At 37.7% G+C, this 17,500-nt stretch overlaps 1 protein-coding gene and 1 long non-coding RNA gene across 2 annotated transcripts in view; both read left to right on the top strand.

Annotated features, from left to right (window-relative positions):
* LOC115219001 (protein glass-like) overlaps positions 1–3,300 on the top strand; it is a 4,354-nt gene extending 1,054 nt beyond the window's left edge. Inside the window, exon 2 of the mRNA XM_029789039.2 lies at positions 701–3,300. Within this exon, the coding sequence (XP_029644899.2) occupies positions 701–1,910 (1,210 nt within the window). The 3' untranslated portion in view covers positions 1,911–3,300. The remainder of the gene's footprint in view (positions 1–700) is intronic.
* Positions 1–9,727, top strand: part of LOC118765903 — a 21,397-nt gene extending 11,670 nt beyond the window's left edge. Inside the window, exon 3 of the long non-coding RNA XR_005001819.1 lies at positions 9,579–9,727. This is a non-coding gene — a long non-coding RNA (uncharacterized LOC118765903). The remainder of the gene's footprint in view (positions 1–9,578) is intronic.
* Positions 9,728–17,500: the final 7,773 nt, after the last annotated feature.

Raw genomic sequence — 17,500 nt, 5'->3', positions numbered from 1 at the left:
GTAAAGTGGCATGGGTTATAGTTAGGGTGTGGTGCGTTGTGTTAAGTGTGAGGAAAGCGTGGCAGTAAAAAGATTGGAGCAGAGGGAGTTTGAAGAAGGATGGTGAAGGAAATACAGGGATGCGAGAAGCTGTAATGTGAAAAAAAAAGTTATAAGAGAAGAACAAGAGGCCCAGTGCAACGCCATTTTATTCTGTATGGAAAGAAAATGAGTGAGGTCGGTGGAGAGGCAAGAGGAATGCGATGGAGGTGAATGTGAAACGAATGAACAGAAGAGCGAAGGAGAGAAGAAACAAAAGAAAGAGAAAAAAGAATGAGTAAATGAACGAACGAGTTCAGGAAGAGAGGTGAGAGAAAATTCACAGAAAATTGGGGATGTGGAAAAATTAAAGAAATCTTTTACTGAATTTAATTTTTTTTTTTTTTTTTTCTGAAATCACTGAAAAATGTCCGAAATATCTGTCTGTACAATTACCAAAGATTTAATTCTGAGTTTAGTTGTTCAGGGAAACAGGGAAATCATTTACAATAAAGTATTCAAATTATTGACATTGAATGATTCACATTTTAATAAAATACACACACACATTGTTTACCGTAATATTTGCTTGCTTCCAGTTATTAAATAAAAATTTTTATCACAAAAGTATTTTTTTACTTTTGATATTCAATTCTAACTCTAAGTTTTCAATTTGTTTCAGAGACTTCTCGGTTTTCAAAGAAAAATCCTCGCACGACATCGCAGATGCCCTTCTCTCACTGAAACACGCCGTGGTTCGGCCTCAACTGAACGGCCAGCTAGCTCCCATGTCTCCACCTATTCAACACATTAACCAACAGACGATGGGTCCACCTCAAATGAACCATACACAAACTTCTCCACCAATCAACTACACCGTGAACCACCACCACCACCACCCTCACCACCCTCACCAAGCCCAACATGTCTTGTCCAACGTTGCATATACGGGTTCTACAGGTGCTCAGTACGCTCCAGCTTATACCGAACCTCAGAACCAGAACACATCGGCGCAGGCCCAAGCGAACATGTTCCCATCTATGAGTGTTAACGTGTCAATGAGCATGAACGTGGGGGTTCCCCCTACGTTGGCACCCAATCACCAATACAATGCCGTACAACAATGGACAGGGCAACCGCAAAACCCACTCGGTCAGTATGGCGGCCACGCTCCTACGCTTCAGCCCCAGTATGGTACATATACTGGACAATCACATCCTTACACGGCGTCCTATTCACTGTCGACGGATCTTAGGGCCATGGCGGACAGTAGGAACATCATTTACAAGTCTTCGGATTCATTCAAGCAGGCGTCACGTTTTTGTGGCATGAACCACTTCAAGAGGACTAAACTGATGTCCGGGGGGCGGCAAACCCCTTGCTCGCCAAACATCGGTGGGGGTGTTAGTGTTGTTGGTAACATCGGTGTAAGCAATCCAAACGGTGCCGTGGGTTCGGATACGGCACGTGTTAATCTCTGCCGGATCTGTGGAAAGACTTACGCACGGCCCTCTACGCTGAAAACACATATGCGAACGCATAGTGGTGAGAAACCGTATCGTTGCAGCACATGCAGTAAATCGTTTTCACAAGCAGCTAACCTCACGGCACATATACGGACCCACTCGGGGGAAAAACCGTTCCGCTGTCCCATCTGCGATCGCCGTTTCTCTCAGAGTTCTTCGGTAACGACGCACATGCGCACTCACTCCGGAGAGCGTCCTTATCGTTGTAGGATGTGCAAGAAGGCCTTTTCAGACAGTTCCACGTTGACCAAACATGTGAGGATCCACAGCGGAGAGAAACCTTACCAGTGTAAGCTCTGCTTGCTCCGCTTCTCTCAATCCGGCAACCTCAATCGACACATGCGCGTTCACGCCAACGCCACGTAAAAGAAGGACAGGAAAACGCAGCGGCAGCGGCAGCGGCACGAAGACAAATGACTCTTTGGAGAGGGTTTAAAACTGTAAAAGATGTTTGGCTAATTAATTAAATAATTATCAAAATTTATCATAATGAAATAACAATGATAATACAACAGAGACAACCATCAATTTGAAAAAGAAACACACCACCACACACATATACACTTACTTATCATATATATATATATATATACGTTACATGCATACATACATACACGCCTGACTATCGGGAACGTGAAACTAAGAGTTGTGACTCATGAAGTTGCAGTTCCGAAATCAAAACTATGAACTCTACTTCACATATTGAGTACTTTTTAGCTAGTTTGTAAACACCAACCTTGAGCTCTCTCTCTCTCTCTCTCTCTCTCTCTATATATATATATATATATATATATATATATATATATATATATATATATATATATATATATATATATAAACACACTCATACTTTTGTATATAAATGTATATGTTTATATATTTATATCTACATGTATGTATACACACACAGATGGATTCGTTGCACATGTACATCATGATTCTATTCAAATAAGAGTATCAGTTTAAGAAAAAAAAATTAAAGACCCAAGAGAAAATCATTTCTAAAATCTGTGCAAAACAACTCGAAACAATAAATGAATAAATAAAGGCAAGCACAACAAAAAACAATTACAAGAATACACACACATATGTATATAAATATACATGTGTGTGTGTTTGTATATATATATATTAATAAAATTAATCTGTTTGTCAATGACATGCCCTCTCTCATCAACGTCTGTCTTGGGTTCTTGGTAAACTTGAAGAGAGAAGGAAGAAGATGAAGATGTGAAGAAAATGCGAACCATTGGGTTATGTGTTTTATTGCGAGAGACAATATTTGAAGCGGACGAGGTCATTGAGTTGAGGGGAAGACAACATGGCTTTGACTAAGTTTTGAGTGATAAATCAAATGAATTTAATTTATTCTGTCTATATTCGTATCGAGAAAATAGAGACTGGATGCAGCACATGCACACATACATGCACACGCACACACACATACATGCACACACACGAGTGTGTGTGTGTGCGTGTGTGAATATGAATATATATGAATATATATATATATATGTATTCATGTGTGTGTGTGTACATATACATATATATAAATACTTAAATATATATATATATAAAGACACGGGCATATATACATAAATATAAGCAGTTACACAGAAATAACTATCGGAATGCGAAGCAGCAAGATCGACAAAAGCATGTGAAGTGATGGACAAAAAATTATTTTATCACGTGACAATCCACCTTCGTATTTCTTTCTTCCTTCTACGATAAATACACGCCATTTTGAAGAGTTCTTTGTCTTTCATTCTTTTATTCATTCATTTCTTTCCAAATATTTTGATGTTGTTGTCGTTGTTGTTGTTGCAATTCTTCATGTTATTTTGATTTAGCCCAAGGTCAGACCTGGTCTAACAGACGCACGGACAACGGCGTGGCTGGCGAACTTCTCATCAATCTGTTGGTTTTATTTGGGACAAAATCTATCTCGGATAATTGCATTGTCCAATGTCCTTCCGTTTTTTTTAAAGATAGTATGTAATATGAAGGAGATTGGCTGCTATTTCTCGCAGAACGACCGACGACATTCCTTCATGCGGCAATACATGCATACATACATTACATGCATACATGAAATACACACATACATACATTACATGCATATATTACATACATTATATACATACGTATATACATACATTACATACACGCATACATACATTACATACATACACACATACATACATATATACATATATACATGCATATATGCACAAACATTTACACACACACCGATATATATATATATATATAATATATATATATATATATATATATATGTATGTATGTATGTATATATACACACACACACACACATACACACACACACACACATACACACACACAGACACACACACACACACACACACACACAACACACATACACACCACTAAGTATAAGGCTCTATAAAAATAAATAACAATATGAATATCAAAAAAATACTGTATATCAATTAAAAGTATTCAAACATGTCCCACGAAGCGGAAGCAGCCGATCTTTTCCCCAAATCTTTTTAATGGAAACCGAAAATTGTCTTCTTGAAATGATGATTTGACAGTAATGAAAGATTACCCACTTCGGCACCACGTAGTTCTGGTTTTGGTCTTATTGCAGCCTAGCGTTAGTCTTCATTTTATCAATACAAAGATAAACGGCAACCCTCTGCATATGTCCGCCAGTCGCAGAAACACACTTGGAAGTGCTTGTGTGTATAAGCCGTGTGAAATTGCTCGTCGTATTGCATCGCATTGTGTTAAAAAGGTAACCTAGCAATTCGATAAATAGAGAACGATAAAATACGTAACAGATGAAATACGATTAGCTTTTAGCCAATTATGATCGGCTAACAGACGCTGGAATAGAATGCTCCAGCATGGCTGCAGTCAGATGATTAAAATCAAAAGAATAAAAGAATGTAATTTTTACGTTTTTGTCGGGTGGATAAAGTAATGGATTGCAAGCAGAGAGACAAGTGTTCGAATCCTGTCGACGGATCGTGTCATTTAACTTTTATGTGAAAAAGACAGAAGTATACAATTATTGCAATGCCGAATACGGCGTCTTTGGTCATGCACGGTGACTTTCGCCATGGCACAGTGCTGCCAGAAATACACAATCTGTTGACTGTGAAACGGTTGGACTCAATGATCACCAGGTTTATAATGAAATATAACCTCATGCGGCGTACTGTATAGTATAGGACTTAGCTACCACGCAATCTCGGGTTCAATCCCTTTGTATGGCATGTGCCTTTATCATAGCCTCGTGAATAAATTGGAGGAGATGAAAACTGTGTGAAACCCTCTGAAAGTACAGTACCTGTAATTCAAGGGTCAAGCTGATTCTTCTTGAGAATTGCGTTAAGGGTACATTTGTCTATGGAATACTCAGCGACTTCGTATGCTAATTCAATAAGTGGGTCGTCCTGTTGTTTGATCAACTGGACGCTCAAAGGTCGAACTCGACACGAGTGTCTATTATGTGGGAGTCTGTGTGTACAGAGAGAGAGGGGAGAGAGAGAGGGGGGAGAGAGGGGGGGAGAGAGGGGGGGAGAGAGGGGGGATGGAGAGAAAGCGAGACAGAGAGAGAGAGAGAGAGAGAACTAACAAAGTCGTTATAATATGGATAAATGGTAATTAGAACCTAATAGTAACGTATTTGCCTCTGGGTCCTTTTTTGCCTCTGGATCCTTTCGATCCTTCTTGAAGTCGGTGGACCCTTATAACCATTCGATGTTTGAAAAACCCTTTTATATTTTTGTAATTGAGTAAAAAAATGTTTTAAACCGTTAAAGTATTTTGTGGATTGCAAAAGTCTAACCGATTTGTTGCAGATAAATCTCGACAACGAAATCGATGCTACACAGGTACGATATCTGCCTTGCTATTTACGACCTACCGTAAATGACAATGTGGATGGATGGAAGCACTCCATCGGTTACGACGACGAGGGTTCCGGTTGATCCGAATCAATGGAACAGCCTGCTCGTGAAATTAACGTGTAAGTGGCTGAGCACTCCACAGACACGTGTACCCTTAACATAGCTCTCGGGGATATTCAGCGTGACACTGAGAGTGACAAGGCCGGCCCTTTGAAATACAGGTACAACAGAAACATGAAGTAAGAGTGAGAGAAAGTTGTGGTGAAAGAGTACAGCAGGGATAACCACCATCCCCTGTCGGAGCCTTGTGGAGCTTTTAGGTGTTTTCGCTCAATAAACACTCACGACGCCCGGTCTCGGAATCGAAACCGCGATCCTACGACAATGTACCCTACCAAACAACCCACTTACGGCCTTCAGCACGTAATTCCAGCCCATTTAGTTATTCCCACCAGCACCATGCTCGTGCCAGGGACTTTTACAAAATAATCTCAGGTGAAGATGAAGCGGTGTCCTTTTCGGGAGAGCACAATCTTATTGAGCAGGTAGGAAATGCTCAGGAAAAACCATGACTTGTTCATTGCTTTTAATTTTTAATGACATCAGATCAGTTTACAAACGTTAAAATCGATAGTTGATGATTTTTTGAAATTTTATATAATAAGGAGTTAATGATTTTTAATGTTAAACTACAAACTGTTTATTATGCCGCTTTCTTTTTGTAGAATAAATGTTTAATGATTTTTAACATATTTCATGCTACCAACAGTTGATAGATATCAGACTATATGTAGAAAATTTGGCAAGACTTGAACACCCCCCCCCCCCGCCAAAAAAACCCCACCCTTTTTAAAACTTTTTTTTCGACACAACCCCACCCCTTTTCGGCTACGGGGAATACGAATCTGCATAAAAAATCGACATTTCTAAATTCACACCCTCACCCCATTCTCTTCATTTTAAGCTTTTTTCAGAATTTTTTTTTTCTCAAAATATGCGGAAAAATACGGAGATTATGATTCTGAAAATAATTTCAAAAAATCTTTGTAAAATTTATTTTTAAGAATTTTTTTCTTTTCTAAATATGCGGATAAATACGGACATCAGGGTTCGGACAAAAATTTTCAAAACATTTCTGTACTTACGGATAGGGTTAGTGTTGCGGAAAAAAGTCAAAATTGAAGAAGTTGGTGGGGAAAGGTGGGATTTTCACAATGCCGATTTTTGGCGATTTTCCGCAACCACTGTATCCGAAAACGGGGTCTTTAAGCCAAAAAAAATTTTTTAATAAACAAATTTGGGAGAAAATGGTGAGGGACGGGCGGAAGTTTTTCCGAAAATTTATAGATATATTATAGAAGAAAATGGATGGTAGATATACTATAGTAGCACCAAAAAATCTTATGTTGACCCCTAAGGGCCACATGGACTACAGTTGAGTAGCAATGCCCTGAGAGAATGGTTACAGAATTTCTATAATAGATCTAGAATGAAGAACATTATTTACATTTGATGGATATTTGTCCTCAACTTGTTTGTTGTTAACACAAGGTTTCGGCTGATGTACTCTCCAGCCTTCATCAGGTGTCTTGGGGAAATTTCGAACCTGGGTTCTCATTCCTATGTATAGAACTGAAGAATGAAGAAGTTAGAACAGAATAATTACAGAATAGTTCAAGAATTGGTGTGACAGAATAGTTCTAGAGTTACCAGTAGAATTATGGAGTTGTTATAGTATTCTTAAAGTAATTAGTGAAATTATAATTATAATAGTGATATTGCGGTCCTCACTTTTCACAGTTAGGATCTGTTGACCTAACGAGGAAGCTTCTGTGTAACCTGTTAGAAATAGCAGCCAAATTTTCCTCAATGACATTTCATCGTTTTAAAATAAAACACATTGCATAGTAAGAGCTTCCAGTTAGATTGTATCTGGGGGGGGAGATGGGGAACGTGATGCTCACGGTTGGAAAGGGTTTTGATCTGAGATGAACTGGATTGAACAACAAATGTGATTGTGAAAGAAGTCTGTTAAGAAGAGATACGGGAGATACAGCTCGATTGGGGTTTTTTTCATTAGCCTCCGGTCAAATCTAATCAAACAATGGTAGTAGTAGTAGTAGTAGTAGTGGTGGTGGTGGTAGTTGTAGTAGTAGTAGTAGTAGTGGTGGTGGTGGTGGTAGTAGTAGTGGTGGTAGTAGTAGTAGTAGCTGTTGTTGATACTCATTGTCAACAATTTCACTGTGCAGAACTTCACTGCTGCTGCTACTACTACTACTGCTGCTGCTGCTAATAATACAGTGATAATACTATCAGAATAAATCTATCGAGCAGAGACCTCTGTAGAAAGTTCTCGATACAACTGTGTAATCAGTGAGGCCGATCAGTTGACAGCGAAGCTCAGTCGTCGATGGAGGACAATTCCTTAAAATAACCCTAACCCGAGACACCCAACAACGGGGCAACTCGCTAGTTTATGGAAACCTATTGAAACGGTTCAGATGTATAAAAATCTCTTCCGATATACATCGATGCTCAATGCTCCTCTTGTAAGGTTCTTTGGTCATCTTCCACCTTTAAAACCAGAGACTGACCTTTTTAGCTTGTTGTTTAGACAAGATCAAATAGAGGAAAAGGCCAATCATCAAAAACATTCCAACCATGACCATCCTATTTATTTGCATTTCCAGAACTACGCTATTTAATACCTTATTTTTTTGAAGGCGGTAAAATGTGATTTGAAGGCGGCGAACTGGCAGAAACGTTAGCACGCCGGGCGAAATGTGTAGCCGTATTTCGTCTGCCATTACGTTCTGAGTTCAAATTCCGCCGAGATCGACTTTGCCTTTCATCCTTTCAGGGTCGATAAATAAAGTACCAGTTACGCACTGGGGTCAATGTAATCGACTTAATCCGTCTGTCTGTCCTTGTTTGTCCCCTCTGTGTTTAGCCCCTTGTGGGTAGTAAAGAAATAGGCAATATGTGATTTCGAGGAATTCTGCTTTTATTTCAACTCCAGCGATTGTTCCCTACATCTTCGTGCTGTTGGTTTAGGTTAGAGTTTATCAGGAAGAATGAAATACAGAATGCGAAGGAAATAACGAGGGTCTCTGTTGTTAAGAATGGTAAATCTAGGAGAGTTTGTTGGCAAAAGGATTGATGGCTAGTTGTCGCTTGACCAATATACTCCGGTGAAAGCTTACTGACCGACACGTGAGTTTTACTCCGCCCAACAGAAACCGTCATTTCAGGCTTTGGTTGAACCCTTAAAGTATCCTATAAGCTTCAAAGGTCCCAGCGTCATTGTGTATGTATTAAAGCGGATTGCTTACACCTTGTAGCTTACTCGTATCTTCCGTCTTTCCATCTTTCCTTTGCCATGTATGTATATATATATATATGAAACAAATGATAGAAACGAAAAATGGAATACACGGGAAACTTTATTGTTCTCGGCCATATTCTGTGAACGTGCTTCATCGCCGTACTACTAGGAGCATACCTAACACTAATTTATATGTAAGTATGTATATATAATAATATAGATAATATATATATATATATATATATATATATATATATATATATATATATTATATATATCTATATATATATATATATAATATATATGCATATATAATACATACACATAGGTACATACTTACATATAATGTATATACGTATGCATATATGGGCACAGGACATCATAAAACGTTAAACAACATGAATTACGAAATACGAAAGCATGGAATACGAACTTTTCTGCGAACAACGAAAGAAACAAATGAAAAATAGGACAAGTAACATAAAGAACGACCCTTCATAAGTTGTCGGCTGTTTTATCTGCTCCGCATTTCGAGCAATTGTGACAAGATGCGCCTTCGACAAAATAGTTGCTCCTGCAAAGCAAAATACAATTTGGGATTGACGGAGGGTCAAAGTTGGTAACAAAAACAGGACAGTGATATATATAATATATATATATATATATATATATATAGAGAGAGAGAGAGAGAGAGAGAGAGAAAGAGAAGAAAGAGAGAGAGAGAGAGAGAGCGTATATGAAATATACATATTGCACATATATATATATATGTGTGTGCGTGTGTGTGGCGATACAAATGATATAAAGAGGGTAAAGACCCTCTTTGGTGATGAATGACCATGGGATTGCACCTAGAAAGTTACCCTCCGAGGCACAAGTTCGGGTAAGGTTGTTTATGGAAGACCAGCAGTCGCCCATGCATACCAGCATCTCCTCTCCACGGAACCGATGTTATCCAAGGGAAAGGCAAAGAGGCCGATACCGCTTGGCACCGGTGACGTCGAAACTCATTTCTACAACTGAGTGAACTGGAACATGATTGTGAGCCCGGCACCTATTCTATATATATACATATACTATTTAGTTGTTCCGAAAATAACGGCCGCTCTAAGTGTTGTGGTTTGAAACGCAATTTTATCGAAGGATTTTAATAATATTTTAGGTGAATTTCGACATACTTAATAACTGATGTATGCTCTTTAATAAATTTTTACTTATTTCAGAAAACATTCTTGAAGCATCGGCGCCCTTCATTATGAACATGACAAAAAAGACCTTCGCTAACTTTTCTTGCATGAGTTCAAGGGAGGCACAATGCCTCCCAAACTACTACCAATATTAGCAGAGCATAGGGGGAGGGGTTCACATGGGATCGCACAGTACGAAGGCGGTTTTAAAAATTCCGTAGTGGTGATGAGAGCCTTGAAGATGAAGAAGGTAGATGACGGTCATGCAGTCTTGACAATGAACAGTTGAAAGCTATTGTTGAACAAAACTCATGTCAAAGTGTCAGAGAAATGTCTCAGGCACTTGGTGTCGGTATTGCATCGGTCTCACGCAATCTGCAGAGGATTGGTAAGGTGAAAACCCTCGATGAATGGATACCACATGAGCTCAATGAAAATCAAAAAGTTCAGCGTTTTGGAGTGTGCTCGATGCTCTTTCAATGATCCTTTTCTTGACCAAATAGTCACTTGTGACGAAAAGTGGATCTTTTATGATAACCGTAAACGATCAGGTCAATGGCTTGATCGTGATGAGTCCCCAAACATTTCCCAAAGTCAAAGTTGCATCAGCAAAAGATTATGGTGAGTGTCTGGTGGTCTGCAATTGGTGTTGTCCATTACAGCTTTCTGGAAGCCAATCAGAGCATTACAGCAGAGATTTACTGCAATCAACTCGCTGAAATGCATGCTCACTTGCAAAAAAGAGACCTGCAACGGTGAACCAGCATGGCCCAATTCTGCTCCACGTTAATGCAAAACCACATGTTGCAAGAATGACGCTGCAGAAACTCACAGACTTGGGATACGAGACTTTACCACATCCTCCATATTCTTCTGATCTTTCACACACTGACTACCATTTTTTGAAGCATTTAAACACGTTTTTTTAAACGATAAAAATTTCAGATCCAAACCAGAGGTGGAATCAGTTTTCAAAGATTTCTTAGCATCAAAGCCAATAAGTTTTTATCAACGAAGCATAAATAATCTCGCTGATTGATGGCAGAGATGCATAGATGTTCACGGCTCATACTTTGACTAATCAAAACATTTCTATTGTTAATTTTTCCAGAATAAATTAGTTTCTGAAATCAGTCATTATTTTCGGAACAACCTAATACACGTATGTATAGACATGACATGCATATGTAACATAGACTGTATATATATATATATATATATATATATATATATATGCACAATGTATACATTATATAGCGAATGTCTACACACACACACACATGCACATACACAAGCATATATATATATGCACAATGTATACATTATATAGCGAATGTCTACACACACACACACATGCACATACACATGCACATACACGACCGTGTAGTTAAGAAACTCATTTGGCAACCACCTAGTTCCGGGGTGGTTCAGTCTCACTGCGAAGAAACCCGTCGTGTGTACGTCTATCAAACTGTGTGTGTGTGTGTGTGTGTGTGTGTGTGTGTGTATGTACGTGTACATGTGTGTGAGTGTAGTGTGTCGTGTTTCCCCTCCCTACAGAATCACAATCGATATTGGTTTGTTTACGTTCCCATTACGTTGTAGTTCGACAAGATTGATCAATAACATGAATACCAGACTTCAAAAAATAAGTCCCGATGTCAATTTGGTCAACTAAACCCTTCGAGGCGGTGCTCCAGCGTGACCGCAGTCCAATGACTAAAACAAATAAAAGATACGTTCTGAGTTCAAATTCTGTGGTGGTCGACTTTGCAGTTCATCCCTTCGAGATCGTTAAAATAAGTACCAGTTGAGCAAATTTGGAACGAATACATATGTAAGATATGAGTGTTTGAAATAAGAAATGTATAAAAACACATCTCATCATTATTATTATTGGTTTTATTGTTTTGTTCTTGTCTTGGAATACAGACTTTTTCTTCTACCACTTGCTTTTTACCTTCCACCTCATTCCCATGACTAACCTTAGCAACAGTGGTGACCGGGACAACACCACACCAAATTCTCGGCCTCATACCGACTCGAAGAACAACCTGCAATCATTGGGCCTGAATGGAGATAACCCTGTGACCAGAAAAGTACCTTCTCTGATCGATAACACTAACGCATTGATGGCCCTTAGCTGCTTCCATAAAACCTAAAATATAACCACGGCAGACCGCCAGAACCTAACTGCTATTTCTAATCAGTTTCCGCCATTTTCAAAACTCTTTTCATTTTTTAGTAATCCTTATTTGGATTTGGGAGACGTGACTTCGAATACTTGAGGTCGGTTTTTCTTTCTTTTATCCTATTTTTTTTTTGTCTCCTATTCCATTGTGCCACTGGCGAGCTTGTTAATAATTCGCGTAACGCGAATATTTAACACGAATTGTTGTTTTCATTACTGAACTCTGAAGTGGTGATTTTTGCAACAATATATAATGTTCGGATAGAAGTTATGTGTTAATGACGGAAATTTGCCGAAATGCACACATATTCTATACAACATTAAATATCATGCTTATTCTCGGTATATCGTGAGTGTAAGATTATGTGTTCATAAGATAATAGATTATTCCTTTGTCATCTCTCGGTCTTATTCCTGCTCTGTAATCAGCCAAAACATCATTCTAAAACATAAGTATATTGAATTCTACACTGGGTTACTGGTCTCGAATGCCTAAGCGAAGTATATATATATATTAAGTTAATCCAAAAATGAAAACACAAAGAGAAAACACAACAACGCGAGGACGTGGAACAAGTATAGTGTTATTGGACGCTCAAGAAAGGAAAGAAAGAAGGAGGATTTAACGTTTCGAGCGGAGCTCTTCGTCAGAAACACAGGAAAAGGAAAGATCCAAGGAAGGGAAGACGGAGAGAAACAAATCGCCAACGGTACACACGCGGTCACATATATATGTATATATATATATATATATATATATATATATATATATATATATATATATATATATATATTGGGGATAACAAGGTAGTCAGAATGTTGTGTATATTTTTATTTACATTTTTACAAAAATATATATAATCAACCGACATTTCTGGCAACCTTGTTATTCTCAAAATACGAGCTGGCAGAAACGTTAGCACGCCGGGCGAAATGCTTAGCGGTATTTCGTCTGCCGTTACGTTCTGAGTTCAAATTTCGCTTAGGTCGACTTTGCCTTTCATCCTTTCGGGGTCGATAAATTAAGTACCAGTTACGCACTGGGGTCGATATAATCGACTTAATCCGTTTGTCCTTGTTTGTCCCCTCTGTGTGTAGCCCCTCGTGGGTAGTAAAGAAATAGGTATTTCGTCTGCTGTTACGCTCTGATTTCAAATTCCACCGAGGTTGCTTTTCATCCTTTCGTGATCGATTAAATAAGTACCAGTTACGTACTGATGTTGATGTATCGACTTAATCCCTTTGTGTGTCCCCTCTATGTTTAGCCCCCTGTGGGCAATAAAGAAATAAATATACAATATCTGTACATCACTTCAAAAACTCTCTATTTTCTATCTCTGTTTATTTTTGTGTTCCTTTCTGTTGAAGAGCATAGGCTCGAAACGTAAAAGATTTTCTCACTTCCCGACCGTTAAACTAATACATCTGTTTGTTGTTCACACACCCGTCTTCGTCTTTTGTTTTTTTGTAAATTCTCACTATATATATATATATGTATGTATGTATGTATGTATGTATGTATGTATGTATGTATATATATATGTATGTATATATGTATGTATGTATATATATATGTATGTATGTATGTACATTAGAGAGGAACCACCTAATATTATTATTATTATTATTATATATAAATACACACATGCAGGAAGTAAATAGACACCTTTAATTTTCAAAATCTTTTATTTAATATGCAAAGCAAACAATTGAAATGTAATCGATAGGTAGGACTACATACTTTAGTATTTAGTTGACATTCCCTTTGCAGATTTTAATTCAGAAACTCTTTTTGGCATTGAACTGATGAGCTTTGTGATTGTCTCTTCTGGAATTTCTGTCCACTTTTCACGCAACAATCGAAGCAATTCATCTTTAGATTTAGGTTTCTGTTGAGTTTTTCGTACAGCTCTATCTAGTATGCTCCAAAGATTTTCAGTTGGGTTCATGTCAGGAGATTGGCTTGACTAAGGAAGGGAAGTTTTTTGATCCCATTTTCAGTCAACCATTGTTGATTCCTTTCCTTTGTGTGGAATGGAGCCCCATCTTCCATGAATAAAAATTCCTTTTTCGTTATGTTATCATGTGAATACATTGGAAGTAGTCCTTGCTTAAGTATTTCGATGTATTTTTCAGAGTTTATGGTTCCAACACATTCGATTAGCTCAGAACGACAATTCTCTTCAAACAACAAAGCTTCCTTTCCGAGGGCTCAGGTCGGCCAGAACGAGAATCCGATTCTCTTGGCGAATTGTACTATAATTCATTAACGGTAGCGAGGAGTTTGAAGTCGGCCACTGGTAAGACTCAGATTGCCCGACAATACGACCTCTTTGAAAATCTGACAGTTCTATTGAATTTTTTGTGCGTGACATGGTTACTCTTCGCAGATGTTTAATATAATGGCACCTGGAATGAAAAAGAATAATTACTTTGTAAATTCTACACCGCTGAAAACATATTAAGATACTTAGATAAGAAATTTTGAAAATTAAAGGTGTCTATTTACTTTCTGCGCGCGCGCGTGTGTGTATGTGTATAGTCACTCACTCACACACATTTTTATGCCGTATAATAACATACATATAGAATGTATATGTGCTGTGAAGCTCAACGTATAACCCAGGTTCAGAAGAAGTTGCCACACTCCATTCCTGTATTCAGTGCGGTTTAACGGTGTTTCGCCTGGCTTTATGTTCTCAGTTCAAATTCCGCCGAGGTCGACTTTACCTTTCATCCTTTTAGAAGTCGATAAATTAAATACCAGTTGCGTACTGGGGTCGATCTAATCGATTGGCCCCCCCTCCCCCAAAATTTCGGGCCTTGTGTCTAGAGTAGGAAAGGATGCGGGGCATCAAACCAAGGGAGAGGCTAATGTGCAGAATACTATGTTGCTTAGAAAGAAAAAAAAAACATCCAGCGGGAGATGAACCGCAAAAGGAAATATATACCCGGAATAATTGAGATGAAAATGGAAAGAAAAATGTAACCCCCCCCCCCCCAAAAAAAAAGCAGTATTACACAGAAATCTTAAAATTGAAAATAAACTAGTCTGTAAAATCGCGAAAGATTAATTCGACAGTTGTGAATAATACACGGACGTGGGGAATGAATTCAATAATTCTAACAATATAAAATGCTTTGAGAAGATAAGCGAAGACTGTGAGCGAAATTACATAGATGACAAGACAATACAAGAAGATCTACGAAGCAGATAAAATGTAATGACATTTTGGAGAAGATACGAGAAATACAGAGACGCCGTTAAACAAATGTCTTATTAACCAAGTGAGCAAAACATTAAATGTTGCGAGATAACAAGCAGAGGAAGACATCACAGCGGGGAATATAAAGGAACTGGAGTTGACAAAATCGCAAGTTTTTGGTTGAAACACACGCGTAACTTCATCAGAATATAACCAATGTAGGATCTTTTCGGTTTGAACGGCAGTTTTTTTTCTAGCGGTGTCATATGAAATTGTCACCCATAATTATGACCCTAGTATCGATCTATTGCATTTCAATCTGTTTTAGGGTTAGGGTTAGGGGTGGGGAGAAGGGTATCTTAAACCCAATCTGTTTCTTAAACGAGGGACATATTCATACGGCACTGAATGTTGTTTACCTCAATAGACATCACTGATTGGTTGAAATTGCAGAAATTGAAGAAAAAAAACATAAAATATCTTACAAACTATAGAATTTTCTCAATAAAGCCAAGAGAAAAAGATGTTTTATAAACACATTCTACCAGTATACGAAGTTTAAAATTTTTTAGTTACCTAGAAATTATGTTAAAAACTGCCATTCAAACCGAAAAGATCCCCAATGGAACTCGAATGGCTGATGAAAATAATATTCCTAGCTAAAAATATTGAGGTAGGTGGCGCTAAAAAAGCATTGACTAGCCATATACCTTTCTAATTTCTACAAAATCCTATCAACAACTTGAGTAAGAAGATATATAAGAAGCTGGACAGAAATAACATTCTAACTCAAGGGTCAAAAGGTTACTGGAAGACTCGTATGGCTATAAAAAGTAGCTACTGATAAACAGCATAATGTTAGAAGATTGCAGGGAGACACGGAATAACTTACACACAACCTGGACAAAATATATTTTTTTTTAAAGTGGCATGATACTTCACGCGTGGGCATTTCAATTAATGAAAAAGGGAACACGATCTGCCCCTCATATCAGTATAAAGTTTGGGCCTGACAAATGCACTAATTAACTAAGTCGGTAAACAACAACGCTGAAATCAAATGAAACAGGAATTGAGAACACTGTGTAATATTTATTATCATTATTTCTGTAGTTATAAGCATCATGCGATTTCAAATCAGACATTTCCCTCGAGAACATAAGTACCATAAAATTTTGAACAAATAGGAAATACCCAAATATAACAACTGCAATTAGTTACACACACACACACACACACACACATATATATATATTTGTGTGTATGTATGTATGTATGTGTGTGTATATATATATATATATATATATATTATATATATATATATATTATATATATATATATATATATGTATGTATGTATAGATAGATAGATAATTTTTTATTTACTTACACATAAAATAGATGACGACGGATGTTCCTAGTGATTTAAACTAACACAGCTGCTACAAGTCGTGGTGTGAAAATGCACGTTAGATATAGAATTCCTGTTTTTATGTTAATGCAATAATTTGCGCTGTGAAGTAAAATGTATACCAACGGATAAATGTTATCAAACTAAAAGCTATCAGTTGAACGTAAACATTATATTCCGGCCGAAACCCTGTAGAGGTTATGCAAAAACAGAAGTTAACTGCTATCAAGGGAAAACGAAATATGAGCAAAGTAACTCGTGTGACGCTGGGTTGTTGCCAGAACAAAAAAGACAAAAACACAAGAAGCAAAAGGAAACTTGTCTTTATCAAACATAAAAGAAGGAGAATAGATTTTATTGCACTTTTATAGGACAATTACCTCCACAAACTACTGGTTTTTGATTGGTCAAAACAACACGCAGGACAAGGGTAGATTAAAATATCAACAGACGAAATGGTATCATTGCAAACCGAAACTATTCGAAGATTTCTTACTCTAATACACATAAACTTACACAGACGCCTCAACTCGAGTTCTTATAGAATAACTCACCACTGTATCTACCCGAATGACAACCTATTAAATCACAATCTCAAGGACCTTATATAATGTGCTACACAGCCATCTGTGTGTCGTAAAGCTTTTGTGTTATGACGTCATCTGAAACATCGTCAAATTTAAACTTTATCTTTCATTATCGCAGAGTAGATGAGGTAACGTACCAGTAATTATC

Source organism: Octopus sinensis, linkage group LG14 (assembly GCF_006345805.1).
Source record: "Octopus sinensis linkage group LG14, ASM634580v1, whole genome shotgun sequence".
Lineage (NCBI taxonomy): Eukaryota > Metazoa > Mollusca > Cephalopoda > Octopoda > Octopodidae > Octopus > Octopus sinensis.
The sequence above is the reverse complement of the archived record's forward strand: the minus strand, read 5'-3'. Positions and strand labels throughout refer to the sequence as shown.